This window comes from Zonotrichia albicollis, chromosome 30 (assembly GCF_047830755.1).
Source record: "Zonotrichia albicollis isolate bZonAlb1 chromosome 30, bZonAlb1.hap1, whole genome shotgun sequence".
NCBI lineage: Eukaryota > Metazoa > Chordata > Aves > Passeriformes > Passerellidae > Zonotrichia > Zonotrichia albicollis.
In genome coordinates this window covers 3,131,029-3,145,514 of record NC_133848.1, presented here as the reverse complement: position 1 = coordinate 3,145,514, position 14,486 = coordinate 3,131,029, and the positions used below count along the sequence as shown (strand labels likewise).

General features: G+C 55.2%; 1 protein-coding gene across 14 annotated transcripts in view; it reads right to left on the bottom strand.

Annotated features, from left to right (window-relative positions):
- The window catches only part of MEF2D (myocyte enhancer factor 2D), a 98,173-nt gene that overhangs the window by 18,576 nt on the left and 65,111 nt on the right, over window positions 1-14,486 (bottom strand). For 8 of the 14 annotated variants that reach the window (XM_074529471.1, XM_074529475.1, XM_074529480.1 and 5 more), the window contains 3 exons: window positions 13,788-13,925; window positions 8,801-9,023; window positions 4,127-4,183 (listed from right to left, as the gene is read on the bottom strand). In XM_074529471.1, coding sequence (XP_074385572.1) covers window positions 4,127-4,183; window positions 8,801-9,023; window positions 13,788-13,925 — 418 coding nt within the window. Of the gene's footprint in view, window positions 1-4,126; window positions 4,184-8,800; window positions 9,024-13,533; window positions 13,669-13,787; window positions 13,926-14,486 lie in introns of all 14 variants that reach the window. The other 6 variants (XM_074529483.1, XM_074529477.1, XM_074529482.1 and 3 more) reach the window with 3 other exon arrangements.

The window sequence follows — 14,486 nt, the reverse complement described above, 5'->3', positions numbered from 1 at the left end:
CGGGCTCCTTCCCTGCTCTGCTTGGGCACCACAGCCCTGCCAAGATGGGTAATTACTGGCAAATTCACTTTTAAGGTCTTTTTATGGTGCTGGGGCAGTGAAAAGGGGCTGTGGCACAGTGAGCACTCAGTTCACTGCTCCCACTGCCCCTTTGAAGATCTGAGGTTCTCTCCTCCTCCTCCTCCTGCTGCCCCACTTAAAGATTTTATGTGCAAAGAGAAGGGGAAAAAAAAAGAAGAAAGGAAAGGAAGAAAAAAAAAATAAAAAGGAAAAGATTTGATGAACATCAGGAAAGGAATAAATTGGATCAGATTACAGTTCTGATGAGGGCTGGTTTTTTTTCATGAATAGGCCCCAAAGATAGAAAGGCGTTCAGCAATCACCAGGATTCAGCCCTCACATTCACTGCACGTTAGACCGGGAAAAATAGGTCGCTGATTGCATTATTAATGACATGCACATCGAGCTGCAGCTGCATTTCACAGGGGCTGCTGCCACCAGCACTGCAGCCAGGGGAGCACAGCAAAATCCCTGCACCCCTGGGGCTGCCAGGGTGGGCACAGCGGGCACACGGGGTGGCACTGGGCACAGGGGGTGGTGATGCTCCCCTTGATCCCACAGATGGCACAGGGGTGGCAATGATGGCACAGGGGGTGGTAATGCTCTCCTTGATCCCACCCCCTGTGCCATCTGTGGGATCAGAGGAGAGTGGCACCAATGCTCCCCTTGATCCCACATATGGCACAGGGGGTGGCAATGATGGCACAGGGGTGGCAGTGATCCCACAGATGGCACAGTGGTGGCAATGTGCTGATCCCATAGACGGCACAGGGGGTGGCAATGATGGCACAGAGGGTGGCACTGATCCCCTTGATCCCACAGATGGCACAGGGGGTGGCAATGATGGCACAGGGGTGGCACTGATCCCCTTGATCCCACAGATGGCACAGAGGGCGGCAAGGATGGCACAGGGGGTGGCAATGATCTCCTTGATCCCACAGATGGCACAGAGGGCAGCAATGCCCCCCTTGGTCCCACAAGGGCACTGGCTTTTAGATTTATCAACAACAAAGGTGCAGAAATTCCTCAGGTGAGCTGCAGTGCTGGTGGCCATAGAAAAGCCAAAAGAAACATTAAACTCTTTGATATTTGTCGCAGACATCTTTTATGAAAAATCCCTTCCTTAGGATTTTTCCTCCTGAGAAGCTGAGGGGCCTCAGGAACAAAATGTAAACAATGGTTATCTGCTGCTGTGGGATGCAACAGGTGGGTCTGTGATTGGTCTCATGTGGTTGTTTCTAATTAATGGCCAATCACAGCCCAGCTATCTTGGACTCTGTGCCCGAGCCACAAGCCTTTGTTATCATTCTTTCCTATTCTGTTCTTAGCCAGCCTTCTGATGAAATCCTTTCTTCTATTCTTTTAGTACAGTTTTAATGTAATATATATCATAAAATAATAAATCAAGCCTTCTGAAACATGGAATCAGATCCTCATCTCTTCCCTCATCCTCAGACCCCTGTGAACACGGTCACAGATATTCTCCTTCCCAAGGCCATGGAAAAGCCAAAAGAAATAAAGAAATGTTAAATCCTTTGATATTCTCCTTCCCAAGGCATGGGTGCACACGGGGCTCTCGTGCTGACCCTGTTTGAGGCACTCTCTGGATCACTGTGGGCTGGGGTGTTCCCTGTGCTGGACTCTGGGTTCCAGTGCTGCCACCACTCACCCCCAAAGATGAGGGGTGGCCTTGGGCTGTCACTGCTGCTGTCACTGCCATGTGCACCCAGCATGGATCCAGCCACACACAGAAGGGCTGCACTCCCACCAGGACCCCCCAGCCAAGGGAAGGAGTCTAAAAGAGGAGCTGTGACCGTGTTCACAGGGGTCTGAGGATGAGGGAAGAGATGAGGATCTGACTCCATGTTTCAGAAGGCTTGATTTATTATTTTATGATATATATTTAAACTATACTAAAAGAATAGAAGAAAGGATTTCATCAGAAGGCTGGCTAAGAATAGAAAAAGAAAGAATGATAAAGGCTTGTGGCTTGGACTCTCTGTCTGAGCCAGCTGACTGTGATTGGCCATTAATTAGAAACAACTGTGTGAGACTAATTACAAATCTACCTGTTGCATTCCACAGCAGCAGATAACCACTGTTTACCTTTTGTTCCTGAGGCCTCTCAGCTTCTCAGAAAAGAAAGAAAGGATTTTTCATACAAGATGTCAGTGCCAGGAGCCCTCTGGGCAGCCTCTGCATCACCCTGGAGTGATTTGAGCAGGGACACCCAGGGCTCAGCAGCCCCCACGGGGCAGGGGTGGGAGCTGCGTGCCGAGGGTGGCACTGCCAGGGAGAGTGGGCACGATGCAGGGACACAGCACTGCAGGATCCGGCCAGAGGCACCCGCAGCTGATGACTCAGAGGCAGCAGGTGATCACTGAGTGCTGCAGAGACTGCAAGGGAGGAGGAGGAGGAGGAGGATGAGGAGGAAGAGATGTAGCAGGTATTTGAGACCTGCCAGAGCCACATCCCCTCCCAGAGGCACGAGGGGAGCCCCAGGGAGGGTGCAGGGGTCTGGGGCCAGCAGGGCTGTGGGGCTGGCCCTGCTGCTCAGCCCCATTTCCTGCAGTGGCAGCAGGAACGCAGGGAATGCTCGGGTGACGTCAATGCTGACATTCAGGGGCCCTGCCAAGCTCTGCACCCGCAGGGGCTGCTCCGACAGCTGACACGGGGGTGGATGGGGGCCCCAGAGCTGCCTGGGGGCTGGGGCACCATGGCCCCTTCCCTGTGCCCTCCAGGAGCAGCAAAGCTCCGTGCTGGGAGTCACTGAGACACTGCCCCACAAAGCACCCGGTGGGTTTTGCTCTGGCAAGAAATCCCTGTGGTGCTGGCACAGTGCTGCCCAGCACAGGGAAATGGTTATTCCTGGCAGAATCCAGAATCCAGAGCTACACAATGGCCCCTTCCCTGTGCCCTCAAGGATCAGCAAAGCTCCATGCTGAGTGATGGGAGACACTGCCCCACAAACCACCCTGGCAGGTTTGCTCTGGCAAGAAATCCCTGTGGTGCTGGCACGAGGGAAATGGTTATTCCTGAATAACCCAGAATCCAGAGCTGCACAATGGCCCCTTCCCTGTGCCCTCAAGGAGCAGCAAAGCTCAGGACTGGTGCTGAGACAGCCCAGGGAGACACTGCCCCACAAAGCACCCTGCAGGTTTTGCTCTGTGAACAAATCCCCGTGGTGCTGCCCAGCACAGGGAAATGGCTGTTTCTGGCACAATCCAGAGTGCAGGGATGGGGTTGGGTGGCCACGGTGCTGCAAAACCACAACTGGTCCAACCCCACCCAAAAACCAGCGGGACCTGGCTCCAGTTGGGTTTTAACTGGGGCGATGTGGGATTCCACAGTGCTCTGTGCTGCCAGCTGGGCACCTACTGCAAAAAGGGGTGAGGAGTCAGGCTCAGGAGCTTTTGCTTCTGCCCTTGCCCTGGGATGGATGGCATCTACCCTGCCAAGCCTGGGAGCACTGCCAAGGCCAGTGCTGAGAGCAGCAGCTGCTTCCCAGCACTACCCAGGGCTGGCTCTGCTTTTTGGGCTGTGCCTGCACCAGCAGCGGCCCAACATCCTCAGCCTGCAGATGGCAGAGGCAGATGTGGGCAGGGAGATGTTGTTAGTGCATTTTACAGCTGAGGAGCTGAGCCACGAGGCCTGAGCCTCATTAGCACCGTGGCTCTCACAGTGGAAAAGGCCCTTAATGAGCTTCTTTTGCTTGCAGTAAAGTTCCTTTATAGGGCCCAAGCACGAGGAGGAGCTGGGTGTTAATTGATCAGAGAATTGGCAGCAGCAGCAGGAGCTGAACCCAGAGCCACTCAAATCCTGGTTTTTGGGGGTCACCTCCCTGCTCTGCAGCTCTCCCCAGAACCCTGGGTAGATGGAGACTCCTTGGTCACCGAAACCAGCACCCCCACCAAAGGCAGCCTGGAGCTCCACATGCCAACTCCTTGGCAAAACCTTCCCCAGTGCTTCCCCACGGGCTCAACAGCAAAGCAAAACCCTGTGGGAGGTGTGGGGAAAGCAGGAGGGCCCCATGGAGCCAGGCAGGGGCTGAAGGCTCCTTACTCACCCACGGGGCTTGGGCAGGCTCCGTTGGTGTTGTTCAGGTCTCCCCCAAGCATCGCCCCTGCAAAGCAAGAGGAGAGATGGCATCAGCACCAGGGCAGGAACATGGGGAGAATCCCTGCTTTTGGGGGGCCCAGAGCACGGTGGAGGGAGGCAGAGAAAGTCCTGGGCAAAAGGAGCAGCATTCCTGGTGATCAGGTTGGGAAATGTTATCCAGGCAGATCCGTTTCCTTTGGGAAGGAGCCAGCTGCACAGAGCCTGCTCCAAAGGAGGGAGGCAGCTTGGAAAACACTGCAGCTATTTTATTCCAAGCCCCCCTTTTGGGGGGGACACAGAGCTGGTGCTGCTGGGGGGAGAGAGAGCCCCAGCAGCATGACAGGAAATAAAATCCCCCCTGTAATGTTCACAGGGATGGAAACCATCCCACACTGCCAGGACACCACAGTGATCCCCACCCCCATCATCCCAACACCTGTACCAAAGCAATGAAATCCCCACCAAACTGGGAAAAACTGGACATTTTTATTCTCAAAAGGTTCACAGGGATGGACACCATCCCAAATTACCAGGACACCACAGTGATCCCAACTCCCATTGTCCCAACACTTGCAGCAAAGCAATGAAATTCCCCACCAAACTGGGAAAAATTGGACATTTTTATTCCCAAAAGGTTCACAGGGATGGACACCATCCCAAATTACCAGGACACCACAGTGATCCCAACTCCCATTGTCCCAACACCTGCAGCAAAGCAATGAAATCCCCCACCAGACTGAGAAAAACTGGACATTTTTATTCCCAAAAGGTTCACAGGGTCCCACACTGCTAGGACACCAGAGAGATCGCAACTCCTATTGCCCCAACACTTGCAGCAAAGTGCTGAAATTCCCCAGCAAACTGGGAAAAACTGGACATTTTTATTCCCAAAAGGTTCATACTGATGGAAACCATCCTACACTGCCAGGACACCAGAGAGATCCCAACTCCCATCATCCCAACACTTGCAGCAAAGCAATGAAATCCCCACCAAACTGGGAAAAACTGGACCTTTTTATTCCCCAAAAAACCAGAACGTTTTGCCTCCCCTGGAAGAAGACTCGCTCTTTCTTCTGCCTTGTTCTGAGTTATTTCTGACAGCCACCGATTCCCCAGCCGGGGCTGCCTGACCGCGGCTGCAGCCAAGAGGCGGCGCGGAGGCTGCGGAGCTGCGACCGCAGTCAAGCCGGAGCCCCGGGCTGGCCAACAGGGGGCTGTGGGTGCCAAACCCCACCTCCGAGCACCGCCCAGCCCTTCCCCAGGCAGATGGAGAAACCTGAGACACCGATCTGGATCCAGCCCGCGGCTCTCGGCGAGCCCCTGGAAGCTGGAGGAGGCTGGGAGGGCTGAGCTGAGGGAAGAAGTTACTCCTCATATGGTCCTAAAAAATTGTATGGCCTGAGGAAGGGTGGATGACCCCAGAGTGGTGCCCATGATGCCACAGAGGGCTCAGCTCCTTGGGTGAGTGATGCCAACCCACCCCCAGCCCTGTGCACCCTCCTTGGCTGCCCTTCTCCCACAGCATCCCCGAGCCAGCAGCACTGGAGGGCACCCACCCAGCCCTCACTGTGCATTCGCTTTGGAAACAACACAACCAGATAAAAAAATTTACGGGGAAAAAAAATGGATTTTTCCTAACATGCAAGGCCCTGGCTCCTATAGGCAGGATTTCTTCCGTGTCCCAGGCATCCCCCTGAAGGGATGGATGCAAAGCCAGAGGTTCCCTGTGCCTCCCATGTCCCACAGAAGAGGCTCCACCAGGGTTTTGTGGCTGTGCCCTGCTGTGGCACCCCAGAGTGGTGCCCATGGTGCCAGAGAGGGCTCAGCTCCTTGGATGAGTGATGCCAACCCACCCCCAGCCCTGTGCACCCTGCTTGGCTGCCCTTCTCCCACAAAATCCCCGAGCCAGCAGCACCAGGCACTGTCAGGGCACCCACCCAGCCCTCACTGTGCATTCACTTTGGAAACAACACAACCACCAAAAAAAAAATTTAGGGGAAAAAAAAAGGATTTTTTCTAGCATGCAAAGTCCTGGCTCCTATAAACAGGATTTCTCCTGTGTCCCAGGCAGGCAGTGAATGAGACACAGATGGCCAGACTTGGAACACCTCTGAGCTCACAACCACAAAATGATCCCCTGAAAGGAGCAGGGAGAGAGCTGGAAACAGCGAGCCCCCAGAGGGGTCTGCTCCACCAGGAAACCTCTGCTGCTCTCAGCTGAGGGGCCTCAGAGAGGGCAGGAGATCCCTGCAGCCTCAGCCATGGCTGCCTGTGCCTGAGGAGGGCTCTGCCACCCTGCCTGCAGTGAAACGCTGCTCTCTGGGACCAGTCCTGGAGCAGAATGAATCCTCTCTGCTCTCTGGGACCAGTCCTGGAGCAGAATGAATCCTGTCTGCTCTCTGGGACCAGTCCTGGAGCAGAATGAATCCTCTCTGCTCTCTGGGACCAGTCCTGGAGCAGAATTTCCCCTCTCTGCTCTCTGGGATCACTCCTGGAGCAGAATGAATCCTTTCTGCTCTCTGGGACCAGTCCTGGAGCAGAATTTCCCCTCTCCTGCAGCTCTGGGGTCTCATCCTGACACCTGAGTGCTGTGAGGCACCTTGGAGACTGTGGTGAGAGCAGTGAACAAACAAACTCTCTCTGAACCACAGTTCCTGCTGCATCCCATTCCTCCTGCTCACCCTGATCCAGCACAAACCTTCTGGAAGCATCTCCCAGCCTTCTCTCCCAACCCATCCTCTTTGCAAAGCTCCCCAGAGCTCTGAAAGCCTCAGGGGCCACAGCTGAGGACCCAATGTCCAGGTGGTCACTGGCACCAGCTCTGCCATTTGCAGCCTGGGTGACTTTTACAGCGGCATCCAAAATAGCAGAATATTATTTATGATCATAAAAGAGAGCCAGGCTGTGGTCACACATTGTCCTTGTCCCCTCTGCCACTGCAGGGTGACAACTGCTCTTCCCCAGCCTGTCCTGTGCCACCCATGGGCTGTCCCTGCTGGAAATGACTGCTCCTCAGATCTGTCAGCACAGCCACATGAGTAATCACCCACAGCCAACTGCAGGCAGCACAGCCCAACTCAGAACAGCCCTTTTTAGGCAGCCAGACCCATGTCACCAGAGTGCCACCAGCGAGCTGGGTGCCAGCAGCCACCCCCGAGCCTGGGCATGGTGCCAGGTGAGTCATCCTGCACTGCCCAACCCAACCCAACCCTGCAGGGATCCAACCCAGAGCCTGCAGGAATCCAGCTCTCAAAGAACCTAGGCAAGGTGGGGAGGTTGCCCTAAGTTTTGGGGCACAAACAGGGCATCCATGGCTGGCAGGAGGTCACACACACTGAGGGGCAGGCTCCTCAAACGTGCAGTGCTGTGCTCCAACCCACACTGGCACCCTGGGAGGGATGCAACACTGCCAGGGTGCTTCTGCCACCCACAGGTGCTGCAATGTGGACCTTGGGCAGGAGATGGAAGCAGCAGCGGTGTCCCCTCCCTCAGGGATGCCCCACTCTGGGTGCTGCAAGCCCAGCCAGCCACCCCAAGCCCAGGTATGGCTCCAGGTGGCTCATCCACCACTGCCCAACCCAACCCAGATCCTGCAGGGATCCCACTCAGATCCTGCAGGAATCCAACCCAGAGCCTGCAGGGATCCAGCTCTCAAACAGCCCTAGGTAAGGTGGGGAGGCTGCCCTCAGTTTGGGGCACAAAAAGGGCATCCATGGCTGGCAGGAGGGCAGGAGCACACACTGAGGTGCAGCAACACTTCCAGGGTGCTTCTGCCACCCACAGGTGCTGCAAAGTGGACCCTGGGCAGGAGATGGAAGCAGCAGCGGTGTCCCCTCCCTCAGGGATGCCCCACTCTGGGTGCTGCAAGCCCAGCAGGCAGGAATGATGAGGAGGTGAGTGTTGGGAAAGATGGAACAAGAAAGCCTTATCAATATGATTGTCTGGCAAAAGATTTTGAGAATATAGAAACTATAAGTGAGATTGAAATGAAAGGAAGCTTTGAAATATCTCAGTTACTGAACAAATGGAAAACAATGGTGTGGCCAGCTGAAGGTGATCCCCTTTTGATGGAACAACACCCTCTGCTTGCAGACAGGCCCAAGGGTCAGAGCAGACCCTGCCAGCTTGGCAGAAGGGGCCCAAAGAGGAGTTTTTAGGGTTTAAAATGCAACACAGTGTGGTAATGCAATGATTCTTACAGGCTGTATGTAAATGCTGTAGGATTTGTATATTGTACTAGATTGGTTAGTGAGAATCAGAATATTCAGCACAGAAGAAGATTTATTGTATTGTAATGGGAACTTTGCCCTCTTACCCCTTTTCACTCTCTTACCCCTTTTGCTCTCTTACCCCTTTTGCTCTCTCACCCTCTGACCCTCTCTACCCCTCTCTTCTCTTGGGCCTGCTCCGAGCTGTGGCTGCAGCTCCCAGCAGGGCCCTGCACCCAGGCCCTTTGCAATAAACCCCAAATCCCAGCAGGGCCCTGCACCCAGGCCCTTTGCAATAAACCCCAAATTCCAAAAGGTCTCTGCACTTGGCCCTTTACAATAAACCCCAAATTCCAGACCTGGCCTCAGAGATCTCTCATCTCCATCCATCCCAACCATCCAACCCCCGACACTCCCACAGCTGAGGGGCTCACCGTGGGTCTCACCTGCACTGGCTGGCCTCTGTGGCAGCCCTGGGGACACGGTGTTCCTCTGCAAGGCTGGCTGCTGTGGGGACAGGAGCCGGGGGTCTGTCAGCGAGGAGGTCACCAGGGACTGGGTGACCAGAGAGCTGCCAGGGTTGCTGAACTGCAGCGAGTTCTGGTTGGTCACCGGCACCGTCACGGGCATGGCGAAGTTCGGAGCGGGCACTGTGGACTGAACAGAGAGCAGGGGGTAAAGGGGAGCCGGGTTCCTGCAGGCCAAGGGGGACAGGCAGGCTCCTCAAACCTGCACTGCTGTGCTTGAACCCACTCTGGCACCTTGCAGGGGATGCACAAGAGCCCATTCCTCACCAGAAGAGTTCCTGCAGCACAGCACAGCTGCTGGACAGGGGGAAGAGTCAGGGTCCTCGAATGTGCAGTGCTGACCTACAATGCTGTGCTCAAACCCACTCTGGCACCTTGGGGGATGCCCCAGAGCCCAGTCCCCACCAGGGAACACCAGAAAGAGTTCCTGCAGCACAGCACAGCTGCTGGCCAAGGGAAGGACAGGCAGGCTCCTCAAACCTGCACTGCTGTGCTCAAACCCACACTGGCACTGTGGGGGGATGCACCAGAGCCCAGTTCCTCACCAAGGAACACCAGGAAGAGTTCCTGGAGCACAGCACAGCTGTGGTCACACAGCTGCTGGCCAAAGGGGGAGAGTCAGGCTCCTTAAACCTGCAGGGCTGACCTGCAGTGCTGTGCTCAAACCCACACTGGCACTCTGGGGGAAATGCACCAGAGCCCAGCTCCCCACAAGAAGAGTTCCTGGAGCACAGCACAGCTGCTGGCCAAAGGGGGAGAGTCAGGCTCCTCAAACCTGCAGCGCTGTGCTCCAACCCACTCTGGCACCTTGCAGGGGATGCACCAGGGCCCAGTTCCCCCCCAGGGAACACCAGCAAGAGCAATGGGCCATCCTCCTGGACATACCCAAACAACTGTTGTGGCCTCTTTTTCAGGCTGTATTTATTCACCCCTGTGTGCTCAGGACAGGCTGGGAGCAGCCCAGAGCATGAAGGTGGGCACCAGCCTGGTGGTCTGCCCCCACTAGCACTGATAACAGCCCAGCTGGGCACTACCCCTCACCCCAAGCAGGATTCTATTCTCTGTCCCGAAGCCAGCAGGAAGCCAGCAGTGGATCCCCATTCTGGTGGCCAAGCACTTGGTAAAGACTCATTTTGCTCCACAGAACCCCTGGGTCACTCTGAGATCCATCCTGTCCCCTCTGGGAGCTGCTGGGAAGGAGGAGCTGACCCCAGAGGATGCAGGAGCATCACTAAAGCTCTTTCCCTGGCTGCAGGTTGAGGACCAGCTTCACCTACCAGCGTCCCGTGGGAGCCGGAGCCGCTGTGATTATCCCAGCCGTTTGTCTTATGTCACTGATTTGCTCTTCCTTAACAGGAGCTGGCACCTGCTTAGAGGCTTTAGCACGGGCTTTGCTTAAGTCCCACTTTAATTTGCTCTGGGATGGAGAGGGAGAGCAGCCCAGCACTGAATGGGATCATCACAGAGCCAGAGTGGAACCCCAGTGAGGGAAGAGGGACTTGCAGCCCTTTCTCCTCCAAAAATCTGCTCCTCTATAGCTCCTGCTCCTTAGGTGAGAGAAGGGGATGGCAGGAAGGAGTAGGCCAGTGCTCACCCACGCCTCCCTGGCAGGAACTGTCCCCACCTGCCTCCCAAGGGCATCCTGTCCTTCAGAGATATCCCGTGGCTGCAGCCAAGCCGTGAGGGCAGCGGCTCCGAGCCTGCGCCCTCAGCAACTCCTACAGCACCAGGGAGAGCTGGAACACGGAGCCCTCCCTCTGCTCATCCTGCACGGCAGCAGGATCACGGGAAGAGGAGGAGGAGGAGGTGGAGGAAGGTTTCTTGGGCGTTGCACGAACACCGGAGCAGCGTTGTGTAATAAATCACTGCCAACGCGGCCGTGTGCCTTCAGAGCTCCCAGCGAGGGAGAGGAAGAGCTGCAGCTCCTCCACACCACACCATGAGCAGTGCCATGGTGGGGCTGTGAGGGAGAGGAAGGGCTGGAGCTCCTCCACGCCACACCATGAGCAGTGCCATGGTGGGGCTGTGAGGGAGAGGAAGGGCTGGAGCTCCTCCACACCATGAGCAGTGCCATGGTGGGGCTGTGAGGGAGAGGAAGAGCTGCAGCTCCTCCACACCACACCATGAGCAGTGCCATGGTGGGGCTGTGAGGGAGAGCAAGAGCTGCAGCTCCTCCACACCACACCATGAGCAGTGCCACGGTGGGGCTGTGAGGGAGAGGAAGGGCTGCAGCTCCTCCACACCACACCATGAGCAGTGCCGTGGTGGGGCTGTGAGGGAGAGGAAGGGCTGGAGTTCCTCCACACCACACCATGAGCAGTGCCATGGTGGGGCTGTGAGGGAGAGGAAGGGCTGGAGCTCCTCCACACCACACCATGAGCAGTGCCATGGTGGGGCTGTGAGGGAGAGGAAGAGCTGCAGCTCCTCCACACCACACCATGAGCAGTGCCATGGTGGGGCTGTGAGGGAGAGGAAGGGCTGCAGCTCCTCCATACCACACCATGAGCAGTGCCATGGTGGGGCTGTGAGGGAGAGGAAGGGCTGGAGCTCCTCCACACCACACCATGAGCAGTGCCGTGGTGGGGCTGTGAGGGAGAGGAAGGGCTGCAGCTCCTCCACACCACACCATGAGCAGTGCCATGGTGGGGCTGTGAGCTGATACAGCAGCCCAGGAGCTGAGATTTGCCTTAATGCACCTGCAGACAGGTGTGAGGCCGCCACTGCCCCGGCACAATGGCAGCTTGCACATGGCTCCAAAGTCTGGGGGAGAAGATGCACAAATCAGCCAAAATCCACCATTTCTGCTCTTGTTAGAAGGGAGGGCAAACACCAGAGGCAGAAGCCCCACGGGGCCCTTCGTTAGCAGACACAGCTGTCGTTAGGCTGCCCCTCTGGGTTAGTTCTGCTCACACACAAAACCAACCCAGCGTTAAAATGGAAAAGCGTCTCCTTCAACCACACACTCCACCTGCACTGCCCGGCCCCTTGCTGCCAGGGAGGTTTAGTGGGGGAGCCAGATGCTGTGCCTTGATGAGGAGCCACCCAGCACTTGAATGCCACCTGCTGAAAGGACCTCTGGGCACAGACTGTCCCTTTGGATTGGCCTGTCCGGATGATGGGAGCCTGCTCAGGGCCCTCCCTTTGTAGCAGACACGTTGTGAGGCTGAGCAGGCCCTGCTCATGAGGGCTCTGCACTAAGGACAAAGCTCAGGTGGCTTTTCAGCTTATTTTCCACCATGGCAGGTGCTGGAGGGGTGCATGTCCTGCTGGGGCTCTACTCCCACCCCACACACCCTGGCAGGGCGGGAATCTGCACCCCCCTAGAGAAACCAGGGAGGCTGAGGTAGATCCATGTCCTGACAGAGCTAATCCTGCCCTGAACCCCTCCCCTCGCTGTCACAGCAGAGCTGCAAGAGATCATCACCACCTGCACTTCCCTCCACCTCCTCAGCCCTCCCAGGTCTCAGGGCAGCCTCCTCACCCCCTCCACTCTGAGATCCAGGGGATCAAAATGCAGATTTTGGGATCCTTATCAAAACGCAGATTTTGGGATCCTTATCCAAATGCAGATTTTGGGATCCTTATCAAAACGCAGATTTTGGGATCCTTATCCAAATGCAGATTTTGGGATCCTTATCCAAATGCAGGTTTTGGGATCCTTATCAAAATACAGATTTTGGGATCCTTATCCAAATGCAGATTTTGGGATCCTTATCAAAATACAGATTTTGGGATCCTTATCCAAATGCAGATTTTGGGATCCTTATCCAAATGCAGGTTTTGGGATCCTTGCGAGGCTCGTGGAGCAACACAGCACTGAATCAGCAAAAAGAAATCCCAAAACCTGAAGATTTCACAAGGCCCAGCTCTCAACAAAAGCCAGAATTTTAACTTGTGGGGGCTTGCAAAGCACAGAAGGACAGATTATTTTGGGTGGGGCTGTGTGTGTGTGTCACTTTTGCTGTGCTGCATCCAGGCCTGGACAGGAGCCTCCCCCCTGCTCCCACAGCATTAATTACTGCTGCAGCAACTCGGGGCTAATCCCCTGAAGAGCCCTTGCCTGCATCAATAGTCTCTGCTCCCTTGAACTAACAACTAATTTGAAACGTGTCCCCCCTCCTCCTCCCGTCTCCTGACACAAATCCCTTTCAGCACTGTCCTGATGCCACCCCAGTGCCAGTGACAGCTCTGGGATCACAGGCTAAAACCTCCCTGGATTGCTGCCACAGCCACCAGCTGCCCTGAGGGCTCGGTGGATTTGGGGGGAATTAATGTGGAATAGCCCAAACCAAGCTGAGCTTTGCAGGGATGTGAGAGGTCGGCACTTGCCACCAGCTCACATGAACACTGGGATCTCAACCCAGACAAAAATCTGATTTTTTTGAGGAAAAGAGGGTGAAAAAGGAGATCCTGACCCAGTAGAGGAGATGAGACAAGCTGAACTGCCTGGCTAGAACCAAGGAGGGTCAGGAATGATTCTCCCAGGGAAGGGCACTCGAGAGCCAGGTGCATTCAGGGCTGCAGGGGCTGCTTGGCATCGGCTCCAAAGCAAAGCCATGCAAAATCCAAAATCCACCCCCCCATCACCTGGAGGCACCGGGGAGGGGACCGGGGGGTGCTGCAGGCCACCAGCTACTCACTGCGAGCCGGTAACTCTGCATCATTTTATCAAACTCCTCATCAATCTTTTTATATTTCTCCTCCGTCTGCGGGGTCAGAGCAAACACTTCGTCCCCCTCGGGGCTCTCGCACTCCCTGTGCTTCTTGTTCAGCGCCTGTTACGTGTGGGGGACACGGGGGGAGCAGGGACAGGGCGAGGGGAGGTCGAACAGAAGAGAAACAAAACAGAAAAGAACATATAATGAAGGATTTCCAGCCACGGGCAGGTACTTACACCATATCTCTTGAACAGGATATCCAGATCCTCGCTGCCTTTGCGGTATTTATCCTCCATCAAGGGGCTCTGGTCTATGGAGTCGTCGCCGTCGGGCTCTGGGCTGTCACAGCCGTTAAAACCTTTCTTTCTTAACGTCTGAAAACACAACCGGAACAGTCTGAGATGGGGAACAGGGGCAGCTCCCCATGGAAACCCAGGGCACCACTGGGAACGTTCCTCTGTCTGCTCTGGGGTGCCCTGACCCCCAGGGAGCTCTGGCTGTGACCCTCATCCATGGAGAAAGTTTCCTGAAATATTCCTGTGGTATATTTCCAGAATATACCACAATCCACAGAAGTGTGAAATAGATTATAGAGAGTAGTGCGGGTGCATCACTTGGTGAGAAATTGAGGTTTTGGGGTTTTTAGTATGTACAGGGTGTCATCCTGGGTTTCTTCTTCCTTCTTCTCCATGGGTTTGGGTGGCATTTTGTAATTGGGCAGAAAAGTCCCCATTGGGATCAGTTATTGGGTTAAAAGGGAAAATAATCCAGGTGTCAGCTCTTAATTGGATAGTTTAGTCTTAAAAGACCTTGTAACAAAAGATTATTGGCCATTTTGTGCCTTCTAATGAAAAGCTGCAGAACTCATGGTTGTGAGGCTGTTTTACTGGTAATAATAAACACCTGAGCGTTTATTTAAACATGAACTACCATCT